At 43.4% G+C, this 21909-nt stretch overlaps 1 protein-coding gene across 6 annotated transcripts in view; it reads left to right on the top strand.

Moving 5' to 3' along the window:
* Positions 1–21909, top strand: part of NBEA (neurobeachin) — an 838139-nt gene that overhangs the window by 533226 nt on the left and 283004 nt on the right. For all 6 annotated transcript variants that reach the window (XM_077298228.1, XM_077298226.1, XM_077298223.1 and 3 more), the window contains one exon: positions 1352–1476. In XM_077298228.1, coding sequence (XP_077154343.1) covers positions 1352–1476 — 125 coding nt within the window. The remainder of the gene's footprint in view (positions 1–1351; positions 1477–21909) is intronic.

The raw sequence follows: 21909 nt of genomic DNA, 5'->3' as shown, positions 1-21909 counted from the left end.
GTTTATACCAGGGATTGTCTCCTAAGAGAGTATTGTCCTCTACTTTGGCCATTAAGCACTCTGGTTTAATCTGAAGAAGTTCTCCTACCATGGATATTCACTGCCCACGGGATAAGTGATAAATATCTGATCACTGGGGTCTGTACTCCTGGGACTTTCACTGATAACCCCTTTGTACTACCACAGTCTGTGGCTCAATTCAAGAGCTCATGTACTCTATCTCTGCCATTCCTATAGACTATGATTGTAGCGCCTCCGATACACCATTAGTTCTCACTTTGGGCATGTGGAAGAGTAGGAGCTAATCATTGGGAGACCCATAGGGAAATGTCTGTTGTGGGATAGCCCCTTTATCTAAGGCTTAAACCTTCCATTATGAGCGATTTTTGTCAACCAGGCAAGTGATGGTCCCACATTTGGAACTCCCAGCTTTCAGATTTTCATGGAATTTCATGGAACTATGTCCTTCCTGTTCAAGATGGAAATGTCTCACATCAGAGAATCCCTTCCATAAAGGCATTGCCAAGAAATATATTATGATAAATTCAGATGCTAAAAACCTGTTCAGACTTAACACTTCAAATACTAGGGTCCTATGATGGAGGTAGTGCAATGGTAGCGGTCACATCCAGGCCCTGAAGCCTTAAACATGTGAAGAGACCATTATTTTAAATGTCCCATGATAAACTGCGGTCCTGTTACAGATTCCACGTTGGAGACCAGGAGCTTTATTGTAAGATATGAAACTAACATGTGGTATACAAGCAAACAAATACAACTTCTTTCTGAGCGTATGTAATCATTGAATATATGACATGTGAACTACATTACTGCTACGTTGACTATACTTAGCGCACAGTTTGATCAAATTGTGTGAACCCATCTGTCAGTGACGAGGCTTTTAGGCTGACCTTACACACTAGATGGCTATTTGATGAACAATGTTTTGGCTCATTGTTTGGCCAACAGCTATGTCAGACAACTCTCCCATACACGAGCTCTCGTTCCACCAAGTGCTCCTGTGTTCTCTATGAGAAAGCTTCTGACTGACACATTGGTCGTCAGATTATCTCATGGAGAAAAATACGATTGGCAGTCCAAAACTGGACATGCATTATCAACATCTCTCCTGAGCATCACTTGGTCGGTGCTCCCCATACAGATTAGATGGTCGGCTGGACTCATCAATATCGGTGGGTTCAGGCAACAGTCTTTATGCCCCTTAAGCTGGGCCAAAACATAGCAGTAGTACTGTATGGTCAGGGCAATTTGATGACTGGACAATTGAAGTTCTGCATAATTCTTGATGTATCAGGCTTGTTGTTTCATTATTTCATATTTTTTCTTTTAGTCAACTCCATGACTTCTGGAGACTGGATTATTGGGAAGACGACTTGCGAAGGAGGAGACGCTTTGTGCGCAATGCATTTGGTTCCACTCATTCCGATGCCAGATTAAAAGCTGCCATTGAATACGGTCAGTATGATGATCCATGCTTTCAGTCACTATATTAAGTTAGCTGTGTGTGCTCTGAGTGATTTTTCCATACTGCTTGGATTTAGTTTATAAAACCTTAGAAACACAACAATTTTGTACTTTCGTATTCGCTCCGGTTCACTTTTCAAAAAGCAGATGTGTAGATGTGTTTGTCTATTTGAAGTTTGGACACATGGAGATCAGCCTATGAAACTTTACATTGACCCTTTTCCACTTCTATGTGTCTTTTACACTGATGCTATTTCTATTCCTCTTGGTGATACTAATGAGTTGAATAATTTATGAGCTTGTCATGTGAAAAGGATTTGGTGCAGTTTGATGTACTCTCAGCGTCTGGTGCTGGAATGTGATTAATAAAGGAGCTAGAGGCAGAGAGGACTTTTTTCATGGCAATTAATTCTTATTTGATTTTTTTCATACACATTTTTATGCTTTTAAAATACATTTTGTTCTTTCTGGAGTTTTACCGTCCTTCTAGTTACAATTGGTTGGCCAATCCTCTTTATTTTTGTGGACTACTAGGAGTTTTATTTAACCCCTTCCCGACCCATGACGCCACATAGGCGTCATGAAAACCCGTGCCAATCCGACCCATGACGCCTATGTGGCGTCATGGAATGATCGCGTCCCTGCAGATCGGGTGAAGGGGTTAACTCCTATTTTACCCGATCTGCAGGGAGAGGGGGAGTGGTGCTTCAGCCCAGGGGGGGTGGCTTCACCCCCCCGTGGCTACGATCGCTCTGATTGGCTGTTGAAAGTGAAACTGCCAATCAGAGCGATTTGTAATATTTCACCTAAAAAACAGGTGAAATATTACAATCCAGCCATGACCGATGCTGCAATATCATCGGCCATGGCTGGAAAACCTGAAGTGACCACCCCCCACCCCACCGATCGCCCCCCCACCACTCCGTTATGGGGTCCGGTCCCCTCCGTCCTGTGCTCCGCTCCCTCCGTCCTCCGATCACCCCCCCTGTGCTCAGATCCACCCCCCCACCACCCCTTCATACTTACCGATCCTCCCGGTGTCCGGCCGTCTCCTCGCTGGGCGCCGCCATCTTCCAAAATGGCGGGCGCATGCTCAGTACGCCCGCCGGCCGGCAGATTCCTTACAGGTACATTTTGATCGCTGTGGTAGGTTCTACCACAGCGATCAAAATAAAAAAAATAATAAATAAACCCCCCCCCCTTTATCACCCCCATAGATAGGGACAATAATAAAATAAAGAAAATATATATATATTTTTTTTTCCCACTGTGGTTAGGGTTAGAACTAGGGTTAGGGTTAGAACTAGGGTTAGGGTTACGGGTAGGGTTAGGGTTATGGCATGTGCGGATTTGGCAGCGGATCCGCAGCGGATCGGCCGCGGATCCGCAGCGGATCGGCCGCGGATCCGCAGCGGATCGGCCGCGGATCCGCAGCGGATCGGCCGCGGATCCGCAGCGGTTTGGCCGCTGCGAATTCGTAGCAGTTTTCCATCAGGTTTACAGTACCGTGTACACCTATGGAAAACCAAATCCGCTGTGCCCATGGTGCGGAAAATTCCGTGCAGAAACGCTGCGTTGTATTTTCCACAGCATGTCAATTCTTTGTGCGGATTCCGCAGCGTTTTACACCTATTCCTCAATAGGAATCCGCAGGTGAAATCCGCACAAAAAAACACTGGAAATCTGCTGTAAATCCGTAGGTAAAACGCAGTGCCTTTTACTTGCAGATTTTTCAAAAGTCGTGCGGAAAAATCTCACACGAATCCGCTACGTGGGCACATACCCTTAGGGTTAGGGTTGGAATTAGGGCTAGGGTTGGAATTAGGGTTACGGGTGTGTTGGGGTTAGGGTTGTGGTTAGGGGTGTGTTGGGGTTAGGGTTGGGATTAGGGTTATGGCTACAGTTGGGATTAGGATTAGGGGTGTGTTGGGGTTAGTGTTGAAGTCAGAAATGAGGGGTTTCCACTGTTAGGGCACATCAGGGGTCTCCAAACGCAACATGGCGCCACCATTGATTCCAGCCAATCTTGCATTCAAAAAGTCAAATGGTGCTCCCTCCCTTCCAAGCCCCGACGTGTGCCCAAACAGTGGTTTACCCCCACATTTGGGGTACCAGCGTACTCAGGACAAACTGGGCAACAACTGTTGGGGTCCAATTTCTCCTGTTACCCTTGCAAAAATAAAAAATTACTTGCTAAGACATAATTTTTGAGGAAAGAAGAATTATTTTTTATTTTCACGGCTCTGCGTTGTAAACTTCTGTGAAGCACTTGGAGGTTGAACGTGCTCATCACACATCTAGATAAGTTCCTTGGGGGGTCTAGTTTCCAAAATGGGGTCACTTGTGGGGTGTTTCTACTGTTTAGGCACATCAGGGGCTCTGCAAATGCAACGTGACGCCCGCAGACCATTCCATCAAAGTCTGCATTCCAAAACGTCACTACTTCCCTTCCGAGCCCCGGCATGTGCCCAAACAGTGGTTTACCCCCACATATGGGGTATCACCGTACTCAGGAGAAACTGGACAACAACTTTTGGGGTCCAATTTCTCCTGTTACCCTTGCAAAAATAAAAAATTCTGGGCTAAAAAAATATTTTTGAGGAAAGGAAACACATTTATTATTTTCACGGCTCTGCGTTATAAACTTCTGCGAAGCACTTGGGGGTTCAAAGTGCTCACCACACATCTAGATTAGTTCCTTGGGAGGTCTAGTTTCCAAAATGGGGTCACTTGTTAGGGAGCTCCAATGTTTAGGCACACAGGGGCTCTCCAAACGTGACATGGTGTCCGCTAATGATTGGAGCTAATTTTCCATTCAAAAAGCCAAATGGCGTGCCTTCCCTTCCGAGCCCTGCCGTGTGCCCAAACAGTGGTTTACCCCCACATATGGGGTATCATCGTACTCAGGACAAACTGGACAACAACATTTGGGGTCCAATTTCTCCCATTACCCTTGGAAAATTAAAAAATCCTGGGCTAAAACTCATTTTTGAGGAAAGAAAAATTATTTTTTTATTTTCACGGCTCTGCGTTATAAACTTCTGTGAAGCACCTGGGGGTTATAAGTGCTCACTATGCATCTAGATAAGTTCCTTGGGGGGTCTAGTTTCCAAAATGGGGTCACGTGTAGGGGAGCTCCAATGTTTAGGCACACAGGGGCTCTCCAAACGCGACATGGTGTTCGCTAACGATTGGAGCTAATTTTCCATTCAAAAAGTCAAATGGCACGCCTCCCCTTCCGAGCCTTGCCGTGCACCCAAACAGTGGTTTACCCCCACATATGAGGTATCAACATACTCAGCAGAAATTGCCCAACAAATTTTAGGATCCATTTTATCCTGTTGCCCATGTGAAAATGAAAAAATTGAGGCTAAAAGAAATTTTGTGTGAAAAAAAAGTACTTTTTAATTTTTACGGATCAGTTTGTGAAGCACCTGAGAGTTTAAAGTGCTCACTATGCTTCTAGATAAGTTCCTTGGGGGGTCTACTTTCCAAAATGGGGTCACTTGTGGGAGCGCTCCAATGTTTAGGCACACGGGGGCTCTCCAAACGTGACATGGTCTCTGCTAGCGATGGAGATCATTTTTCATTCAAAAAGTCAAATGGCGCTCCTTCCCTTCCGAGCCTTACCATGTGCCCAAACAGTGGTTTACCCCCACATGTGAGGTATCAGTGTACTCAGGAGAAATTGTCCAACAAATTTTAGGATCCATTTTATCCTGTTGCCCATGTGAAAATGAAAAAATTGAGGCTAAAATAATTTTTTTGTGAAAAAAAAGTACTGTTTAATTTTTACGGATCAATTTGTGAAGCACCTGGGGGTTTAAAGTGCTCACTATGCTTCTAGATAAGTTCCTTGGGGGGTCTAGTTTCCAAAATGGGGTCACTTGTGGGGGAGCTCCAATGTTTAGGCACACGGGGGCTCTCCAAACGCGACATGGTGTCCGCTAAAGATTGGAGCCAATTTTTCATTCAAAAAGTCAAATGGCGCTCCTTTCCTTCCAAGCCCTGCCGTATGCCCAAACAGTGGTTTACCCCCACATATGAGGTATCAGCGTACTCAGGACAAATTGGACAACATCGTTCGTGGTCCAGTTTTTCCTTTTACCCTTGGGAAAATAAAAAAAAGTTCGCTAAAATATCATTTTTGTGACTAAAAAGTTAAATGTTCATTTTTTCCTTCCATGTTGCTTCTGCTGCTGTGAAACACCTGAAGGGTTAATAAACTTCTTGAATGTGGTTTTGAGCACCTTGAGGGGTGCAGTTTTTAGAATGGTGTCACTTTGGTGTATTTTCAGCCATATAGAACCCTCAAACTGACTTCAAATGTGAGGTGGTCCCTAAAAAAAATGGTTTTGTAAATTTTGTTGTAAAAATGAGAAATCACTGGTCAAATTTTAACCCTTATAACTTCCTAGCAAAAAAAAAATTTGTTTCCAAAATTGTGCTGATGTAAAGTAGACATGTGGGAAATGTTATTTATTAACTATTTTGTGTCACATAACTCTCTGGTTTAACAGAATAAAAATTCAAAATGTGAAAATTGCGAAATTTTCAAAATTTTCGCCAAATTTCCGTTTTTTTCACAAATAAACTCAGAAATTATCGACCTAAATTTACCACTAACATGAAGCCCAATATGTCACGAAAAAACAATCTCAGAATCGCTAGGATCCGTTGAAGCGTTCCTGAGTTATTACCTCATAAAGGGACACTGGTCAGAATTGCAAAAAACGGCAAGGTCATTAAGGCCAAAATAGGCTGGGTCATGAAGGGGTTAAAGTGGTTGTGTAGCCTCACTTAAAAAAAAAAAAATAATAATTAACTTGCCTCACCGATCCTCTGTTGCTTCCGAGTCCCCCACCAGTCTCTCTTCTTCCCGTGCCATGTAGTCTCTCTACTTCACGTGACATGTAGTCTCTCTACTTCACGTGCCATTGTCTCGCTACGTCACGTGCCATTTAGTCTCTCTACTCCACGTGCCATTTAGTCTCTCTACTCCACGTGCCATTTAGTCTCTCTACTTCACGTGCCATTTAGTCTCTCTACTTCACTTGCCATTTAGAGTATGTTTCCATGGTCAGTAAACGCTGCGGATTGGACGCTGCATACAGCCGCAGCGTCCATCCCACAACGGCCATATGTTACTGCATAGTGGAGGGGCGTCCCTGCGTAAACTGACATGCGGCGCTTCTTTCCAGACCACAGCATATCAATTTATCTTGTGGAGATGCTCTGTCTCCGCAAGATAAATATCAACATCCATTGTATAGGACGCTGTGATTCCGCATGGTTCAATGAACACAATCTAATTACTGGTTGTTGGTTGCTGGTTGGAGCAGAGTAGTCCAGAGACTGGTGGAGGGCTGGAAGATGTTGGAATCGGAGTAATGTAGTATTGATAAAGTGCATATGACTATTTTTTATTTATTTATTTATTTTGCTATAACATTTTAAGTTTATTTAGGTTGGACAACCCCTTTAATTAATCAATGTCAATTCTTTGGTGATATTAGCAGAAGTGTAAAAGTAAATGTATGGCAATTAAGGGTGTCATCTTCTTGTTAGATGGGCCCCAGACAGTAGTGTGATGGTAGGGTTACCAATGTTGGGACCATCCAGACATCTTCTGAAATATGCAAAAGAAAGTGGCAGCAAATGTTTCTCAGGAGCACCACCACGGGGGAAATGATGCATTGAAATCAGTTGGTTGTCCCTATTCGGGATGAAGAAGCTGGATCCTCTTGAACAACAATTGCTGTTTGCAGTAGTTTTTTGCTTCAGCTGATTGATGGAGCTCCCATATGAGACTCCGAATCCCCTAATAGATTTTTTTATATATCAGATTTTTATTAATGAGCTGGAGAATTGCCCCACTTTTTTTTTTTTTTTTTTTTTTTTTAATTACAAGTTTTGATAAATCTCTACCAAATGTCTCATGGATAAATATAGTCTCAGTTGCATGTGGATTTCAGTCCCATTGCATTCTGGTGATCTCAGGAAAAAAGAAAGTATGATGCTAGGTGGAGCTCCGTGGCCCCATTGTTGTAGTGATTACGGCGGTCACAAGGTGCTTACCTTCATCAATTACATTTTCTGACTTGGAAAAAAATTACCCTGTTGCTCAAAAAAATCTATAGATTCTCCTTCCCAGTGCAGTTTATAAAATGGAAACTGAGCTCTTGTTGCTTTGGGTAGGAAAGCCAATCGTTTTATTTATTTTAATTTTTTTTATATCTAGGGCTCTCTTATGATGCTGTGTTGGAGGTGAACCCAAACAACTAGTGTCCACTTAAGCCGTTTTTCCTCTTGGGGCTACAAACATAAAGAGTGAAACATCGATGTGATGTCTGTTGTACTTTTGCTTGTATCAGCCACGTTCAGACCAATACACCACATTCCCGAATTAAATAAGAATCCTATACTTCTGCAAAAGTCGGTCAAGAATGTGGGATAAATGCTTGGGTTATGTCACACAGACAGCTACGTAATTACATTTTAATAGGTCTGTAACTCTGTACAGGGCAACTGACAGGAACCAGTGTTCCCCAAAATTACCGCTTGCCAGAGCAGTTGCCTTTTTTCTTTCTTTTTGTCAATGAACTTCTGAATGAGCGCTCTTTAAAAGTGCCATATGTTTCTTAAACTTGATTATCTTCCTGTTCCAGCTCCTGTGTAATATACATACATACCAATATAATTATGCTGCTACAGGCATAGCAGCCCACACAATTGATCTAAAGAAAATGTACATGAAATACCCCTTTTTATTTCATGTATTACTAGTGCATGCCTTTATAACTGGGTGGGAGACATCACAAATTCAATAAAAAGAAGAATGAATGTTCCCCCCAAAAAAATGCAACAAGATGATCCAGTGCATTAAAAAATAACATTTTGTTATAAAGCTTCATAGGATAGGAAAATGTCCAATAATGTTCGGGAGAGATCAAAGGAAAGACAGAACATTCTCTGAAAATATCATGCAATGGTGTTCTGTGGTCAAAACCGGCTTCATGGCACTTAGTAAAATGAAACTTTTAAATGATTCCTCATGCACTAAGCCCAAGAGGCTACAAAATGAAATAGTCAATTAAAGAAACTGTCTAATCTTTATATCACATTTAATATCCCATGTTCGGCAAATCTGAGTTAGATGATCACTGATCGCTCAGGCAGCTTTCTGCTTAACTTTCTGTCCACTAGCTGTCGTCAAGTGTAACCTGTCTCTAGTAGTAGCGTCCGGTTACCGGAAGTGGGGGATGTCGTTATTTCTGCACAGGAAGTGGGAGGCAGCTTTGTTCATCAATAGGAAGCAGAGGGCGGAGCTTGTCTTTCTGTTCCTTCTATCCAGTCTGTCAAACTGCATACAGACATAACTGAGAATTGGGTTTTTATTTAAGGGGAGGCAAGACAATGGTTGGTAAGTGAGGAAAGGGTCATAAATAAAAAGTCAAAAATAAAATAAATAAAATAACACCTGCAGTGCTGACGGAATACAGATGAAGAGGTTCCACCCATTCAATAGGCTGGCAAGTTGCATCGCATGAGAATCTGAGTAGTAGTTCTACTATTTGCTGCTGACCAAAGCAGGCCTTGGCAGCAGTATGTATTGGGATCAGTTTATATCCCAGAAACCTTTTTGACAAAAAAAGGGATTTCTAAAGTGGACAAGCACTTGAGGCTCATAAGTTAGTCCTGCTCAGCTGCTCTTGTCTGGAAATCCAGATGCTGGTTACTTCAGTAGTGTAAGTTTCCTTCTTCGAGTTCCTGGCAGCTGCAGATCTGTTAGTGTAAATTATGTCGGATGTAGCAGAGAGTTGCCAGGATCTGCCTGTCATGTGCCAAGTGGTTGGAATGAAGAGACGGTGATGTAGAATATCCGGGATTGTTAGGATGAACACAACCCGGCCTCTATGCCGAAGCTCGCCCGTTGTATTCTTCATCAGTGTACTGGAAAATGTATCATTTTTATTCTTCTCTTTTCTTTTTCTCAGCCCTCGCTCTATCTTGTCAGGCGTCACTTTCTTTGTGACCACGCTGCACGCTTTGAAATATTAAGGCGTGAACCTTGTTAAAGGCGTCAGATTGAGTCTGAAGGTGCATTCCAGCCCCGGTCTGGCACAAACATCGAGCAAGGATGACAAAATGTATCAGTTATCTTATGCCCGGTAGTAGAAAGATACTGCAGGGGCCACAGCTGGCAGGATTTGCAGAGAGCGGCTTGGTGACCTTCAGGAAGAAAAACCAACCCTTTCCCTTACCGAGTGCAGACCTAAATCATTATTGATGGTGCGCTGTAACGCTGAGCTGCAGCACCCGGCCCATCAGCAATGTGTCCAGCCAAGCATGGTGTCCTGTGATTTACCTGGGCAGTCTCATAGCCAGGATGGGGTAGCGGATATTTTTACCCTGATGTGTTTCAAGTTCATTCCATTTCTTTTGTAAGTGGTTGACCACAATATCAGTAAAGCTCCACCTGCCTTAGTAAAATAAGATCATATAAGAAAAAATGCGTACATAGAACAAATAATATAACAATCTTTATTAGAGAAAAAAGAGAAAGGATATAATCCTTATAAAACATACAAAAGTCTAAAACTGGTAGCCACAGGTGTGTTTGAATAGTGAGCCAAAAGGATATAAATGGCACCACTGCTGAGTAGGTATTATGGCAGAAGAGTAGGAATGCAATATAATTGACTAACTGTGCTGCTTTCACTATAATAGTACTAAGTGGGGCCACAGGCACACAATCATTACATCTTATTATCGACCATTATATCAAGCCACCATGGCGTGCGCCGGTACCCACTAAACAGGTCTACATATATTAAATTAGCAGTCACATAGAAATCAAGGAAAAATACATAATGCCTTACCAACACTCAGAAGATGGTGCCACAGCCCCTACGCACGTTTCGGCAACGTGCCTGACGAAAGCTACCAGTTTTAGACTTTTGTATGTTTTATAAGGATTATATCCTTTCTCTTTTTTCTCTAATAAAGATTGTTATATTAGGCTACGTTCACAACGCAAACAAAAACGCAGCAAAACGCATGCACAACGCTGCGTTTTGCGCCGCATGCGTCCTTTTTTTCATTGATTTTGGACACAGCAAAAATGCAACTTGCTGCGTCCTCTGCGCCCGGACGCGGGCGCCGCAGGGACGCATGCGGCGCAAAACGCAAGTGCGACGCATGTCCATGCGCCCCCATGTTAAATATAGGGGCGCATGATGCATGCGGCGGCGCCCGACGCTGCGGCGCAGACCGCAAATGTGAATGTAGCCTTATTTGTTCTATGTACGCATTTTTTCTTATATGATCTTATCTATATTAGCGTTGAACGTATGTCTACTACCAGTTACTTTGGATGCTGCACTTTTTCCACTAGTGTTTTTTGACTACAGTGTTGGTGCGCCCTTTCAGCTGGGGGTAACTATTTGATTTTCTGCCTTAGTAAAATGTAGTCACAATGTGTTACTAAAAGTTTTACGTAGAAAATAATTTTGAAGGCAGAAGTTAGTGTCATATTTGTAAGTATTAGAGGGATTGTCTGCTTTAGATAAACCCGTTTAGTAGTCAGAGTGGAGAATGGCTGCAAAATCTTTCACTGTGGCGGTCTCAGAACATTCGTGCACTGCAGAGCAGTGTAATGCTTCATGCCTCCTGCGGTGGTGCTGCAGGGAAATTGATCACTTGCTTGTGGGTTCTCCTATACATCCCAGATACTAGCTGATTGTTGTAGTAGTAGGTCACTCTTTGATCAGTTAGGTGGAGTACCTCAAAACTAACAAAACAGGGACTGACAAAATTGCTCATGCCTTTAAAATTAATGCATGTTAAGGATGAAACCTCAGCACCTAAAAAAAATGAGACTGTAGGTCTTGCTGCAGTGATAGTTTATTTTGATCTGTCAAGGAGTCAAAAAATAGATATGGACCAGCATGCTGAGGTTCCTCCCTGAAGCACACAATTTTTTATTAGGACAGTGTGCCGGTCTTTATCCTTCTAATTTAAAATCAATGCAATTATCATTATAAAGGGCTCATATACAAATGGCTGATTCTGTCTTAAAGGGAGTGTGTCAGTAGGATCTATCCTCCTAAGTGGTATATGTAAGCATGCAGGTCATAGAAGCTGAAGAAAATTATACCGTGGGCAGCACGGTGGCTTAGTGGTTAGCATTGTTGCTTTGCAGCGCTGGGGTTCTCAATTCAAACAAATCCTACCAAGGACAATATCTGCAACAAGTTTGTATGTCCTCCACATGTTTGCGTGGGTTTTCTCCAGTTTCTTCCCACACTCTAAAGACCTAATGATGGGGAATTTAGACAGTGATTTTAGACAGTGATGATAATTTCTATAAGGTGCTGCTGAATATAATGGTGTACATAAGCATAATAAATAATATGGTACTTTGATACCTGTGATCCGATGTTTTATTCCAGAGAAATCAATCTTTTCTTGTGTAAATGAGATGTTAAGATCTATGGGCCGGACATAGATCTCGCTGAAAATCTGCTTCCAGAACTTATTGTAAATAGAAGGGGTTGTTACCAAGGAGACATGTAATAGCCACTCTCTTCTCTCCTGATCTCACTGCAGAGCTGTGTGTGATTATAGCTGACACATCTGCAGGTTCCTCTCAGTGATTCTGCTTCCATCTCACAGGTAGACAAGTTTGCAGAACAGCAGAGCTGTGAGAGCTGCAGCTGCTAACGTGTTTATGAGACAGAGTGCAGTTCTTCTGTTCTGTGTTGGTTACATGTCTCTCACTGTTATCTCTCCTTTCATTTATAATAGTCTCTGGATGCAGATTCTCAGCGAGATCAGTGTCCAACCCATAGTCCTGATCAGCTCATTTACATAGAAGAAAAACATGGATTTCTCTGAAATAAGACATCAGATCACAGATATCAGTGTATCACAGATATCAGCGTATCATTTTATTCACCATTATATGACCAATGTGCCCATATAGACTGAGTTGGGGGTTGATACTACTGACAGATTCCCTTTAACCCCTTTATGACCTCGGACGGGATAGTACGTCCGAGGTCAGATCCCCTGCTTTGATGTGGGCTCCGGCGGTGAGCTCGCATCAAAGCCGGGACATGTCAGCTGTTTTGTACAGCTGAAATATGCCCACAATAGCGGCAGGTGGAATTGCGATCCACCCGCCGCTATTAACTAGTTAAAGGCTGCTGTAAAACGCTGACAGCGCCATTTAAAGGGAACCTGTCACCCCCAAAATGGAAGTTGAGCTAAGCCCACCGGCATCAGGGGCTTATCTACAGCATTCTGTAATGTTGTAGATAAGCCCCCGATGTATCCTGAAAGATGAGAAAAAGAGGTTATATTATACTCAACAAGGGGCGTTCCCGCTGCAGTCCGGTCCGATGGGCGTCGCGGTCCGGGGCCTCCCATCTTCATAGGATGACATCCTCTTCTTGTCTTCACGCTGCATCTCTGGCGCAAGCGTACTTTGTCTGCCCTGTTGAGGGCAGAGCAAAGTACTGCAGTGCACAGGTGCTGGGCCTCTCTGACCTTTCCCTGCGCCTGCGCACTGCAGTACTCTGCTCTGCCCTCAACAGGGCAGACAAAGTACGCCTGTGCCGGAGCCGCAGCGTGAAGACAAGAAGAGGATGTCATCGTAAGAAGATAGGAGATCCCGGAGAGGACCGCGACGCCCATCGGACCGGACTGCAGCGGGACCGCCCCTGGGTGAGTATAATCTAACCTCTTTTTCTCATCTTTCAGGTTACAACAGGGGCTTATGTACAGCATTACAGAATGCTGTAGATAAGCCCCTGATGCCGGTGGGCTTAGCTCAACTTCCATTTTGGGGGTGACAGGTTCCCTTTAACTAGCGCTTCCGACCATTAGGCCAGAAATGAGCACATCGCTGACCCCATCAGATGATTGGGGGTCAGCGATGCATTGACATGACAACCAGAGGTCTGTTGAAAACCTCTATGGTTGTTGATGCCAGATTGCTGTGAGCGCCACCCTGTGGTTGGCGCTCATAGCAAGCCTGTAATTCAGCTACATAGGAGCGATCTATGCATCGCTCCTATATAGCAGAGGCGATCGAGTTGTGCCAGCTTCTAGCCTCCCATGGAGGCTATTAAAGCATGGCAAAAGTATAAAAAAAAAAAAAAAAAAAAGTTTTAAAAAATATGAAAAAAAAAAGTTTAAATCACCCCCCTTTTGCCCCATTCAAAATAAAACAATTTAGAAAAATCAAACCTACACATATTTGGTATCGCCGTGTTCAGAATCGCCCGATCTATCAAAAAAAAAAGGATTAACCTGATCGCTAAACGGCGTAGCAAAATAAAAAATTGAAACGCCAGAATTACATTTTTTGGGTCGCCGTGACATTGCATTAAACGGTAAGAAGGTATCTGCACCGAAATGGTATAATTAAAAACGTCAGCTCGGCAAGCAAAAAATAAGCCCTCACCCGACCCCAGATCACGAAAAGTGGAGATGCTACAGGTATTGGAAAATTGCGCAATTTTTTTTTTTTTAAGCAAAGTTTGGAATTTTTTTAGTGAACCTAGCAAAAAAGCCAACCAAAAAACCAGTGTGGGATTGCACTTTTTTTTTGCAATTTCACCGCAATTGGAATTTTTTTCCCGTTTTCTGGTACACGACATGCTAAAACCTATGATGCCGTTCAAAAGTACAACTTGTCCCGCAAAAAATAAGCCCTCACATGGCCATATTGATGGAAAAATAAAGTTTTGGCTTTGGGAAGGAGGGGAGCGAAAAACGAAAAAAGCAGGGGTCATGAAGGGGTTAAATTGGTTTTCCCATTATCACAGTATAGAGAAGCTATCTAAACTATTAATATGGGCATACAGGTTATAGGCTGCTGAAAACAGTCTTCCCTGTATGTCTCATATCAGATGCCTGGTTGATAAATCCTCTTTATCACTTTAGGTAAATAATCTCTTCCAGGGGAGGATGCTGTCTGGAAGATAACTCTGCCTCCAGAGCTTATTTTACATGAAGGGGGGAGTTACCAGTGTGATGTATAATGGCCGCTCTCTGCTCTCCTGATCTCACTGCAGAGCTGTGTGGGATTATACCTGACACATCTGCAGGTTCCCCTCAGCTTCCATCTCACAGGCAGACAGGGCTGTAATATTGTTACAATGCAGCAAAGCTGAGAGAGAAGCAAAAATGTGTTTGTAAGAAGACTAATTTCATTTCTCCTGTTCTGTGTTGGTTACTTGTCTCACACTGGTAACTCTCCTTTTTATTTAAAACCAGCTCTGGAGGCAGAGTTATCTTCCAGGCAACGTCCTCCCCAGAGCCTGGAAAAGGTAATTTATATAAAGTGATAAAAAATTATATAAAAATGATTTCTCCGCAACAAGGCATCTGATATTAAACACACAGGACTTTTTTCAGCTAGTCCATAGATTAATACTTTAGATAGGTCAAATGTGGTGACAGATTCTCATTAATTACTGGGGTCCCATAGCTATCTGATTCTCTGAAATTGGACTATTAATATTGTGCTCTTTTGCTAATAGAGTAAATCTGTTACTTACACTAGACTGTCCTTGGGACAGCATAGCTGGACGACAGACCTGCTCCACGTGTTGTCTAAATGTTAATGATATGGTGTATGTGAGGTACACACACGGGAACGGATGTCATATACTTTCACTTATTGGCTCTAAATCAAGTCCAATTGTTTCTGTATTAGTTATACCAGTAGTACAAGTTGCATTCTTGTATCCATTAATGACTGCAAATCTATTTTTAGCTAATAACCCCTTTCTCGGAATAACACATACAGTTTAAGGTTAAAAGGGTTTTACCAAATTTTAATGTTTTACCCTATCTATCAGATTGGGAATAACTTTAACCACTGGGACCCCCACTGATCCCAAGATTCGGAATTGCAGAGCCCTGTCTGAGTAGAACGAAGGTTGAGCTTGCGCACCTCTGCTCCATTCATTCTCTATGGGGCTGCCAGATATAGCTGAGTAAAGCACTTGGCGATCTCTGGTTGTCCCACAGAGCATGTATGGCCTGGAGATGCGCATACTCCAGCTACAGTTCCTTGACACAGGGCTCCGCAGAGCTATATTTTCGTGATCTGTGTGTGTCTCAGTGGCTGGACCTCCTGCAATTGAGAATTTATTCTCTACCCTCAATATCGGGGATAACTCTCAAACCTGGTACAACCCCTATAACTATTGGTGCAGAGCAAAACGTTTGGTAAGTGTCTGTTGTGCCACTTTCTTGAGACTATGAAGTTACCATACAGTGCTTTATGCAAGGGAATCCAAAAAAGAGGGGCAGACTATAAGGTGTGGGTCAGCCCCGATTGGTGTCATCCCCTTGGTTACTGTGTAGTAAAAACGTATGTCGGATTCTCCTCTCCCGGGTAAAGATGGCCAAACCTGCAACCATCTCACTGTATTAGGTGTTCAACCAGGTACGGACTGGGGCTGAAATTCAGTCCTGGCATTTGAAATCACACAGGCCCATGTTGTCCCCGTCCCCATGAACCAGAAGGGTTATATTGCTTTTATTACCCTGGATGGAGGACAGGAAGATTTTCTACAAGCCCAATATTTCTAATGATAACTGTGGCTGCTGGGGTAAGTGATGGAGTCAGCAATTTTGTGCTCCATCACAACTCTTATCGGTATGGGGGTCTGGAGAAACCGTTTCTGTTAACAACGTAGCAGACAAGGCACCCCATGACCAGTCAGGCCCTTCTGGTATTTGCCAGAATTCCCAGATGGCCAGTCCGGCCCTGTGTTCAACCTACATTTGTTCAGCCTATGTTGGAAGATGAAAGGGTTAGACATGTTGAATTTTACTTGTCCAATCCAGGTGTCTGGCAGCAAATTCTCCCCTCTCCCCAATTCATAACAAATGAATGCTGAGCCACACTGAGCGTGCATGTGTATGGATCATTCAATAGAAGAAGCTGTCGGCCACATGAGTTGTCGTCTGAGCTATTGAATGTGTGTTGGTGGCAGACAAGGGAGGGGGAATGGTCTCCGTTTTTCAGCCCTGCTCCATAAAGGGGGCTGTTTTGGTTTCTACTGTTGGGCTCACTCTTCTGTATAGAACACCAGCATTCTAGTTATATGATCTCATAACGTCATATTCCTAATATTAAAGTTATCCACTCTATCTGAAGGAGGATATAAAGTCCGAAGGTGGCAGAGGTTAAAATAAAATAAAAAATTGTCCTGTCAGGTAGACTTGTGGCATTGCTTAATGCGTCTTTAAGAAGCCGCACAGTCCTGTTAGCAGCCCTGTCAGTGCGGAGAACACTCCATTTCCCCTGCTTTTGGTAATAACCTTTCTTGTGTTACGCAAAGGTAACTCCCATAATAGGAGTGTATTGTCAGCCCTCCCCTAACTGGGCAAGCATGAAATGAAAAGCTTGTTAATATTGATCCACTTTTTTCCCTTCAGTGTGTCCTTGATGCCTCCTCGCTGTGAGCTGCAGCTCTCGGACCTGTATGTCCACTTTCACATTGATAAATGCAGACCCTTCATTGTAGTAACTACCCGGCCGCTATTGATGTAATAAAGTAGGTTCTAATTGAGTAGCTACAAAACCAATCTGCTCATTGCCACTCTTTGTATCCTGGCTAATACGTACTGCGTTCCACATTGGTGCTCCCAGATCTATTTCTTTTGGGCTTAAACTAGTTATTGATTGTAATCTGCCTACATCAGATAAAATATTACCTGGGCCATCTTGGAAATTTGACTCGATTGTGCAGCAAAAAAAAAAAAAGCAATTTGGAAAATGCTATTCTGTAAACTTGTTGAGTGTAAGATGCAATGGTGGAAAGTACCGAAAACCCTAAAAGTCTCCATTGTATGTATGTATGTATGTTTGTATGTATGTATTGTAGAGCTTTGTACTCACTCGTCCGCTGTTGAGGTAGGCACAGGACGGTATTGCTGAAACGTCCAGGCAAGTTTATTTAACGTTCATAAGCTGCTCAGGATAGCAAACAGAAAACAGCCTTTTCCGAAAGAAGGTGAAAACACAAAAGTAAAAAGTCCATACACTACAGCGGGTCCCCCCGCTGGGTATAGTGTCCGGTTCTTTAGGTCTAAGCACAGACCAACACACAGGTGATCCACACATCTCCAGGTCCAGACACTGAATGAGACACTTGTTCTCCATTTTATTTGCCAAACCACGCCCCTGTGGTTGTGATATGTGAGCACTCATTCCCACCCATCTCTTATGACTGCTCGTAAAGCCCGGCCCTGGAATGACCCATGAACTCTCTCAGCACTTTATGTGATGGAGCATGCTTCTGAGCTTACATCGCCACAGCTAATAACTGCGATGAATCATATCTCCCCTCAATGACCCACCCGACGGCCGTCTTACAGTGTGCATGCATGCACTCTCCAGCTGTTCATTGCTATACCTTAGTTCTCCATAGCAGCCACTTACAATGGCTGTGGTCCTGTCGTCCAGTATAAATGAGCAGGACCGGGCCGTAGAGTAAGCGTAGTTTGACATGGCATGTACGCCAACAAATATAGAAAAGACAGAACCCAGCTCTCACTGTTATATGGACGGCACATGGGACCTGCACTGGCCAGGATGCCTTGCAGACAAAAGTTTCAAAACTTGCTCAAGTTCACAATGGATGGAAACTACCAAGTTTATTATAACTAAAATTCCATCATCCAGACAGAAAAATATAGTAAAACCCCTGTATTTTTCTATATGGATGATGGAACTTTAATCATAGTATGTGTGCCGTTGTTTCCAGAGCAGCAATGAACTAAGACAATTAACAACGATCCATTGTGAGCACCAAAAAAAAAAATAATTCTATGGTCTTTAAAGCTGCTTTCACACATCAGTTTTTTGCCGTCAGGCACAATCGGATCCATTTTTTTGACTGATCCGACTAGCTGATCCAGCTAATTGGATCCCAAAAAAATTGGAGCATGCTCAGTAAAAAAAAACAGAATCCGTCCCCAGATCTGGCGCCAGAGGGTTCCATTGTAGCAAACGATGGACGGCAACAGATCCGTCACTGTCCGTTTTTTTGACGGACACAAAAAATGTTACTATGTCCGTTTTTGCCGGCCGCCGGAAAAACAATTTTCAACGGATCCGGCAAAAAACGGATGAAATGTGAGACCATCCGTGGCTAATACAAGTCTATGAGAAAAAAACAGATCCAGCAGCAACTTTACCAGATCCGTTTTTTTCAGAATTTGCCGGATTGTGACTGACGGCAAAAAACTGATGTGTGAAAGCAGCCTAAGGCGGACTTTAGTTATCTGAAAGGGGCATTTCCACCTCAATAATTGGTGGCTATCACTAAGATGTGTCATATCTCTGGGGGTCCAACTTCTGACACTAAAGAAGCCATAATGCTGTTTCTGCTCAGTCTACCTTTTACAGATTTTCCTCTGTGCGAGGGCGATCCTGGCCACCCCATTAATTGCTGGATTTCTGCCGCACTTCTCCGCACAGCTTGTTTGCTGGGAGTGTTGGTGTGCAGGGAAAAACTCAGGGTCAGTGAGCGTCCAGGAGGTCCAACTCCCAGACTCATATGGTGATGGCCGTTCCAAGCAATATCCCATTACTTAATAAAATTGGCTTAAGATTGGGTGTATGCACATCATAGAGCTGCAGGAGACAGAGTCCTGTGCAGCTCATTGCTAAGGCAGGCAGATCAGACGTGTATGGAATCGGGCAGACGGTGTATGCAGAGCACCCTGGGGTGTCACACAGTGTCTCTGCTGCTCCATGACTTCTGTATGACAGCGGAGGCTAAAGGAGACTGCAGACACTACAGACGTGTAGGAGTGCCCTGCTACAGTGCTGCCCTAGGAGTTGTACGTGGCGGTTATATGGCCGTATGCATAAAGCCATTTACATTCCTGATTGCTCGCATGGACTTACGGTCAGCTGAATTATGGAGGAATTTCAGCTGTTGTAGGGGCTTTCTATACATGCACTCATCTGTAGGATACTTACAGAATGCACATGGGTGAGCGTATATTAAGAAATATCACAACCCCCCACCGATCTGCCATATGCCCCAAAATTAGAGCTCTAGAAACAAAAATAGTCACTTAGGCTGCTTTCACACTAGCGTTGGTACTGGCCCGTCACAGTGCATCTTACGACGCTTCCGCTGCCCCATTGCAAGGTCCGGGGAGGAGGGGGCGGAGTTTCGGCCACGTATGCGCGGTCGAAAATGCCAGACACGACGCACAAAGAAAGTTACATGTAAAGTTTTTTTGTGCCGACGGTCCGCCAAAACACGATGCAACCATCGCACGACGGTTGCGACGTGTGGCAATACGTCGCAATGCGTTGGTAATGTTAGTCTATGGGGAAAAAACGCATCCTGCAGACAACTTTGCAGGATGCGTTTTTTCTCCTGAACGACGCATTGCAACGTATTGCAAACGACGCTAGTGTGAAAGTAGCCTTAGTGTGTGAGTGGCTTTACATATCAGAGCGTGGCGGCAGTGCCGAGCGTAGCCTTTATATTTCTATGTGTATATGCCTAGTAAGGCTAATTGTCTTCCGGATGACAGCTGAAGAGTCGCAGTGAGGCACAGACGCTTTCATCTATTCCTGTCACCTCGCTTGAGCGGTAGTTTTTCTGCTGTTGTCTTCATTTGGCCTGATTCGGTTAGTTCTCAGCGCGCGCTCTGCGGGAGATGACTGCAGCCGAACCCCAGGGATAGATTCGATTTCACTGTGAAGAGGAAGGATGGATGTTACCTTAACTTGAGACTGGTCTTGTTTGTTTTTTCGACTCCATCTCTTACAACACTGCATCCCTGCGTATCCAACACTCCCACCTCTTATTACATTAACAAGGTTTTCTGCCATCGTCTTACAAAATGACATCCTTATAAAAGTTTTACAGGTCTCCTCCCTTCATGTATGGCCGCATAACCCTGGACACGTCACTTGGCATTTCTGCCTTGAATTACATAAATTTCTGTCAAATTGTTAAAGGAGGCCTGTCTGCTCCCCTGATGTGCCTGTTGTGGTATCCTGATTGTATCTCCCTTGAAATTACAGATTACAGTTCTAGGGAATCTTTCTTAAAGAGAATCTGTCAGTAGGTTCTTGCTACCTCACTTGAGGGCAGACCTAGTGAAGGAAAAGTGATCCTGACCCAGCGATGTATCACTTAGTTTATTGGGTGCAAAAGTTCTGGCACAATCAGAGTTCTTAAATGTAGGATGCAGCAGAGTGAAGAAAACGAACCTTGCCCACGCTAGATCTCTCTATGTACATTGTCTATGGACAGTGAGCTGCTTATCAGAGGAGGGGCAGTGATAATGTCCTATTTATAAAGACTTGATTGTAAGTAACCAGCACACAGCCTGACATGTGACATATCGCTGATTTCAGTGTTTTAACCCCTACATCATGCTGCCATCAGATTAAATAGCAAAAACCTGCTGAAAGATTCTCTTTAAGAATTGAGTTGATTTGTTCCTCTGTTTTTCTCCTGGAAATGTATAAATAAATTGACAACTGAGTGTTAATAGTTGGGGTGTATGACCCTACACACACTATCATTGGTGATGCCAGTGTCAGATTGTAAGGACGCAAGGAACATGGTAACACCCATTTGTCACTAGACCATTTTTTTAAATCAGATTTGGATAAATTAATAAATTGTATTAATTAAAGTCTGTCTGTTCAAACCAAGCCCTGTGATGCCCCTTGACAAATTAGACAAGCTGTGATATGATGCCCTCATCCCAATCCAGCAGCACCCATTTTGGTGGAGCTGGGCAAAACTGGCATGAAAATGACAAAGGTTGCAAACTTTTTGTGCAACACCAATTTGACGAATTTGGGCCATGGACAAAATGTTTGCCTGAGCTCCAATTTTTTTGCCTATTCCCAGCCAGAATATTGCATAGCTCTGCCCCACTATTTCCATCCTTATACATATAGATGACGAGAGATCTTCAGTTATTAGCAGCCACCAATTAGGGATCTGTATGAAGTCATCCCTGTTGGGGCTGAACCTGAAATGTGACCTGCTTTAACCCTGACATGTTCTCACAGAGTAGTCACCAACGTCTGTGTAGAAGATGTCTGCCCATTAGTGTCATCACTTGTGGTGTTCTCCTGGAGAGCATGTCGTCGGCACTGGGCTGTAGACTTCTCCAAGTGCTGCTTCACATAGAGAGAAGTGTAATCACCGACATTTACTGAAAACTCTTGTCCGAGGTGTTCATTTCATAAACTCGTATCCTCCAGAACATCCTCACATCTTGAAATAATTGCCCGCTTTGTACTGTACTTGGAAGGAGTTGTCTGAAACGGTCATATTGATGTGTTGAACTTTCAATATACCACTAGGAATAGCATCCTTCAAAAGGAAGAAAGAGGGAAGAAAA

The sequence above is a fragment of the Ranitomeya variabilis genome, chromosome 3, assembly GCF_051348905.1.
Source record: "Ranitomeya variabilis isolate aRanVar5 chromosome 3, aRanVar5.hap1, whole genome shotgun sequence".
NCBI classification, from domain to species: domain Eukaryota; kingdom Metazoa; phylum Chordata; class Amphibia; order Anura; family Dendrobatidae; genus Ranitomeya; species Ranitomeya variabilis.
The sequence above is the reverse complement of the archived record's forward strand: the minus strand, read 5'-3'. Positions and strand labels throughout refer to the sequence as shown.